Source organism: Pteropus vampyrus, unplaced genomic scaffold, assembly GCF_000151845.1.
Source record: "Pteropus vampyrus isolate Shadow unplaced genomic scaffold, Pvam_2.0 Scaffold22, whole genome shotgun sequence".
NCBI lineage: Eukaryota > Metazoa > Chordata > Mammalia > Chiroptera > Pteropodidae > Pteropus > Pteropus vampyrus.
This window is the reverse complement of record NW_011888803.1, coordinates 7,305,967-7,311,800: the sequence shown is the minus strand read 5'-3', so window position 1 is coordinate 7,311,800 and position 5,834 is coordinate 7,305,967. Positions and strand designations below refer to the sequence as shown.

Sequence of the window (5,834 nt, the reverse complement as noted above, 5' to 3'; positions counted from 1 at the left end):
AGGGGACATTACTACAATCTCACCATGAACACAGGTGTATATTTCTTAGCAAAGTATTAACAAACAAAAACAATGTATAAAAGAAAGATATAACAACATAACTAAACTGGATTTATCCCAAGAATTCAAAGAGGTTTAATATTAGAAAATCTATTTCATTTACTACTTTAGTGTGAGAAAAGAAACCTGTTCACTCATCTCGCTACTGGCAGAAAAAGTGATTAATTACCTCAATGTTTGCAGAAAAAGCATCGATAACATTCTACATTCATTTATGATAAATAAAATCAGCAAAAAAAGAAAAATGGAATTTCCTTAATTCATAAGAAGACTATATCATTAATGTATCACAAATATTAATGATGACACATTAGAAATATTCTCTTTAAAATCGGGATGCCACCAGTGCCTTTTCTATTTATTTGACATGCTAGAGGTTCTAGTCAGCATAAAAATGAGAAAGGAAAAAAAAAAAAACAAAAAAACAACCTAATGGATTGAAAGTAAAAAACAAAAGATTTACCTAAACATGAAAACAATATTCAGACAAATTATTAGAAATGAATTTGATAAACTACTGGTTAGAAGATCACTATCTAAAAATCAACTGCATTTTTATAAATTAGCAAATAAAACAATTTTGAAAGAGATATGATTTACATTGATAAGAAAAAAGATAACCAGGAATAGCTCTAATAATTTATGTGTAAAACTTATATGAAGAAAATTATGAAATTCATTGAAATACATTTTAAGTATTTAAAGACCTAAATCTACTTTAGTGCAATATATAATTTTATATGGAAGACCTAAAGTCCAAGAAGAGAACACACTTGAAGAGAGGGATTTGAGGATGGGGTTGAGGAGGGACATCTTGCCCTTAACAGGTATCAAAACTTATCATGAAGCTAAATAATTAAAAATGTAAAGAAGTGATAACAGTGACAAACTGACCAAGCAAGTAGAAAGCACAGAAAAGGGCCAAGCATGTATGGATACTTGATATATGATACAGCATTACAATTCACTTTGGGGAAAGGTTGCACTACTCTAAAAATGGTGCAAGGGAAAGTCGTATATATGGTAGGGGGAAGAGAACTGGCAGGAGAAGAAAGAAATTGGTTTCTTTTCTCACACCAAACAGAAAAATCAATTCCTGATGATTAAGTATGTAAATGTGAAAGGCAACTCTTCAATTATTTTAGGAAGAAAAACATGAGAACTTATGATCACGGGAAAATTTCTCAAATATGACAAAAAAACATTAAATATTTAAAGTTTAAAATCTATGTTAAGGACTTTTGTTCATCAAAAGGCATACAGAGTAAAAAGAACCACAAACTGGGAGATACTTATAACATATATAAAGGATTAGCATCCAAACTATAAAGAGAAGTTTTACAAATCAGTAAAATACACTACAGGATAGAAAATTTGGGCAAAAGACATAAGCTTTGCATATCATTACCAAAAACACAGTACATACATAAAAAGATGCTCAATCACGTTAAAAATCAGGGAAATGCAAACTCAAACCACAATGAGTTAGCCCTTTATCACCAGTTTGAATATACCAAACATTGGTCAGAATGTGGATGACCAAGAACATTGTTCTTATACTATGGGAGTGCAAAATAACACCACCACTACTTTGCGAAACATTTTGGCACTATCATGGAAAGTTGAACATTTACACACCCCATGATTCAACAAATTTTCCCCTAGGTAAATATTTAGGGAATCTTTTACATATCTGTAGCCCCTGTATGTCTATGATCCTCTATCTATCTCCAGTCATATCTCGTCAATGACAATTCATCCTTCTAATTGATCAGGCTAAAAAACTCAATATACCATCTTTGAATTCTCTGTCATATCCCATATCCCCATATCCAATTGATCAAGAAATTCAAGTAGCTCTAATTTCAAAATATACCCAGGGGGGGAAAAAAAAAAACCAACTCAGAATCAGATCAATTCTCAACACTCAAGTCATGACCACCACCACCACCACCACCACCACCACCACCACCACCACCACCACCACCATCATCATCATCATCATCATCATCATCTCTTTCCTGGATTACTTTAGCAGCTTCCTAAACTAGTTTGTCTACTCGGGCTTCTTTACTGTTCCTCAAAAACATGCTAAGCATACTCCTGCTTTAGAGCTTTTGCACTGGTTGTTGCCCCATTCTGGAGTACTTTTCACCCAAAGATGGCTAATTTCTTTGTATCCTTCAAGTAAGTCTTTGCTAAAAGATCATCTGCTCAATAACATGTACCTTGACCACTGTGTATGAAACTGCAACCCTAACCCACAGAAAAATGGGCAAGAGACAAGAACAAATAAATGATTAAAAAGAAAAAAAGATGTTCAACCCCATTCATAACAAGAGAATATCAAATTAAAACTACACTAAGATAAATTTATCACCTATCAGACTAGAAAAAATTATTTGTAATTGCAAAATCTTGGGTGAGTTTGAAGAGTAACATACATTTATGTAATCTTAAAGTATCCACTCCCCCAAATACTTATTAATTACAAAGGGAAAAATAGTAACTGTGATGAAGAAATCTGTCAGACACTTTAACCAAGTGATGAAAGTTAACACAACCAGTAATAGGAAAATCAACAACGTGACTCCTAGTAAGAGGCACTGAAAATAACATCACATCTGTAGTCAAAAGTACATAAACTGAATATAATCATGAGCAACATCAAACTCATGTTTAGTGACATTATACAAGAGTACCTGGACTGTACTCTTCAAAAATGTCAATGTCATTAAGAGCAAAAACCATCTGAGGATCTGTTCCAAATTAAAGGAGGTTAGAGTCATAATGGAGTGAAATGCATGAGCCTGGATTTTTCTTTTGCTAAAAATGACATCCTTGGGAAAGTGGTGACATCTGTATAACCTTTATAGATTAGATAATATTGTATATCAATATTAATTTTCTGATTTTGATAACTGTACATTGTGCTTATTTAAAAAACACTTTTATAGGTAAAATACACTAAAATATATAGGAGTAAAAGGGCTTCATGTCTGCCACTTACTCTCAAGCATTTCAGAGAGGATATAAATGAAAGCCAAATGTGGTACAATTTAACATTTAGGAAATCTGGGTGAAGGGTATATATAAATTTCTATTTTTCTATTAAGTCTGAAATTATGTCAAAATAAATAAAATGTATATACACATACAAACTTCTATACATATAAAATTGCAAGCTCTCTATTCCAGGTAGTCTTAAATCTCTTTCATCCCATTTGTTAATTCTAGTAACCTACCACCTACTAACATATAATTTATTTATTATGTTCATTGTTTGTCTCTCTTCCTAGAATATAAGCTCTAGGTGGGCAGAAATTCTGTGTGTATACGTGTAAGCACTGTGTATTGATACATCCCATGTGCACTGATGGATCCCAAGTCCCTAAAAAGATCCCAATAGATAGCAGGCAATCAATAACCACTTGGTGGAAGACTAACTGAATGAATGAATGAGTATACCAGGAGATATGTGAAAGAATGTTGACAAAAACATTGTTTGAAAGCAAACAAAACCAAGTTTCCTGTACAAAATTTAAAAATTATATACAAAGTTTTAAAAACTGCCATTCTCTCACTGTATTGTTGTAAACTAAAGAGAAAATGTGAAAAGTAGGTTATTTTGAAACCAAGAGTTTTATAAGGACACAAAAAACCTCCACCAAATAGTTATCAAAATGTCTAACAAATACTATAAAATTCTATAGTATGTGAAATGTTTATCAAATGATATAAAAAAAGTACTATAAAAGATATTAAATGACAAAAAAGTTTAAGCATAAAATATAATACATTTCTAGAAAATAAATCACTTTTCCATAGCATTGTTGGGAAATTTAAGTATTAAATAATCTAGAGCAAATATGATATTTTGCCAACATTATAGCTCAATCAGTCCATTATACAATTCACAAGCCAGTATGTCAACATATGAACAGATAATTTATCAAGTGTGGTCATCCAAATTTACTTAAGACTTCTAACATTACCTCTTCATCATTAGGGTCTACTGTGGTTTCATCATACACTCGCTGGTTGTCAATGGTCTTGGGTATAGGCTTTGGCGGAGCCTAAGTAAAAGACAAAAGATTAAGTTGTAAAAGCATTTTACATAAATAATTTTGCATTATGGTTAGGGAATAATAACAGAAATCTGCAAACAATCCCAAAACTCTATCTGTTCCTTATTTCAATGTACTGCTACAACAACCTTAACAATATTGATAAAAGGCTTTTTAACTCTCTAAGCAGAAACATATACATACTGAAAGAATTGCTAACATTGGATGAAATGGCTTAAAACCAGACAGAAGAAACAGAGAGAAGAAACTGAGATCAAAATAACTATCCGTTAAGAAGAAAAATAACAAAATGAAAATAATTACAAAAGCACATATACATGTAGCTTTGTTCTAATACTTCCAGAAAGCTATTCAGAAATATATAACAAAAGCTATAAATCTGTTTCTATCTGCTTAACTAGTAATTCTAGTTTGGGGGATTTATGGTAAAGAACGAAAGGGGAGAGCAATTTACATAAAGAAATATGTAATATTACTATTGTTAATAGAAATGAATAGAAAAGAGGGCAAATGTCCAACAACATGGTAATGACTAGGCATTTCAACATAATGGAATACTGTGAGAACCAGCAATCAAGCATACTCAGCTTATTAAAAAAAAAAGCTGTAAATGAAATGGTAAAGAAGAGGAACATAGAATTGTAAGCATATACTAACTAAAACAAATTCAAAATATATGGACAGTAGCAGAGATATGAAGAAATATGAGCTGATGAACTATTTAGGATTTTATTTTTTATTACTCTATGAAATAAATATTAGGTTTTAAATAATTTTTTGAAGGAGCTGGATCTAGGAAGTCATCTTTTAGTCCAAAAAATAAGAACAGTGATATTTTCAAATGATGATCAGCATATTAATTTGCTGTAATTGACTAATCGCTGAGAGTTAAAAAGAGATTAACATTGCTTGATAAGATTTTGCAAGTCAAAATAGTGTAATATTGGCAATGTCATGTTATTTAAACTAATACTATTGAGAGACTGCATGAAAAAGCAGTGTTTCTTTGTGTAAAGTCTTTATATTTTTCCTTTCTTCAAAAACACTTATCCTTACTTGGTACCTCATCTTGAGAGATGGAAGGGAGGAGAGTTGCATGTTTTTAAAATTTTGCAAATATAAATCATAACCTTGAACTAACTATAAATACAATAAAACTAAATGAAAATAAATTAGCTGTGCAATAGTGTGGAAGTATTTAGTAGTTCTTTTAAAATGTTTCGATAGAAAGATTTCACCTCTGATCAATACCACAAAAATAGCCAAATCCTTTCTAAATGCATTATCTTTGCTCTCTTCTTTGCCATAATCTATCCAGGCATCTCATCTTCTTTCTACTCCCCATTCTTACTCTTCACGGATTCATACCCTCTGTGTCAATTCTCATCTTACATACTCAACTCTACAACAGACTAGGCCCTGTCCTGCTTTTCCCCAGCTTTGCCTTTGCTTCAAGTCACTAAAACTCCAGCTAGAGGCTTAAATTAGGGAACTTCTCCATTCCCAAAGTCAGGGAGATGTGTTTCTGCCTCTTAAAGTCATAAAGTTAAGTAAAATAAATAAGTTGAAGTACACATACCATTTATATGAAACTTTAAAAACATGCAAAAGATCACCATTGTGTTTATTGTTTAGAGACACAAACATGTATAGTAAATGTAATAAAGAAGTGCATGGGAAAAAAGA

At 31.6% G+C, this 5,834-nt stretch overlaps 1 protein-coding gene across 1 annotated transcript in view; it reads right to left on the bottom strand.

Annotated features, from left to right (window-relative positions):
• Positions 1 to 5,834, bottom strand: part of RPF1 (ribosome production factor 1 homolog) — a 17,092-nt gene that overhangs the window by 9,402 nt on the left and 1,856 nt on the right. Inside the window, 2 exon segments of the mRNA XM_011355567.2 lie at positions 4,056 to 4,136; positions 5,642 to 5,643. Coding sequence (XP_011353869.1) covers positions 4,056 to 4,136; positions 5,642 to 5,643 — 83 coding nt within the window.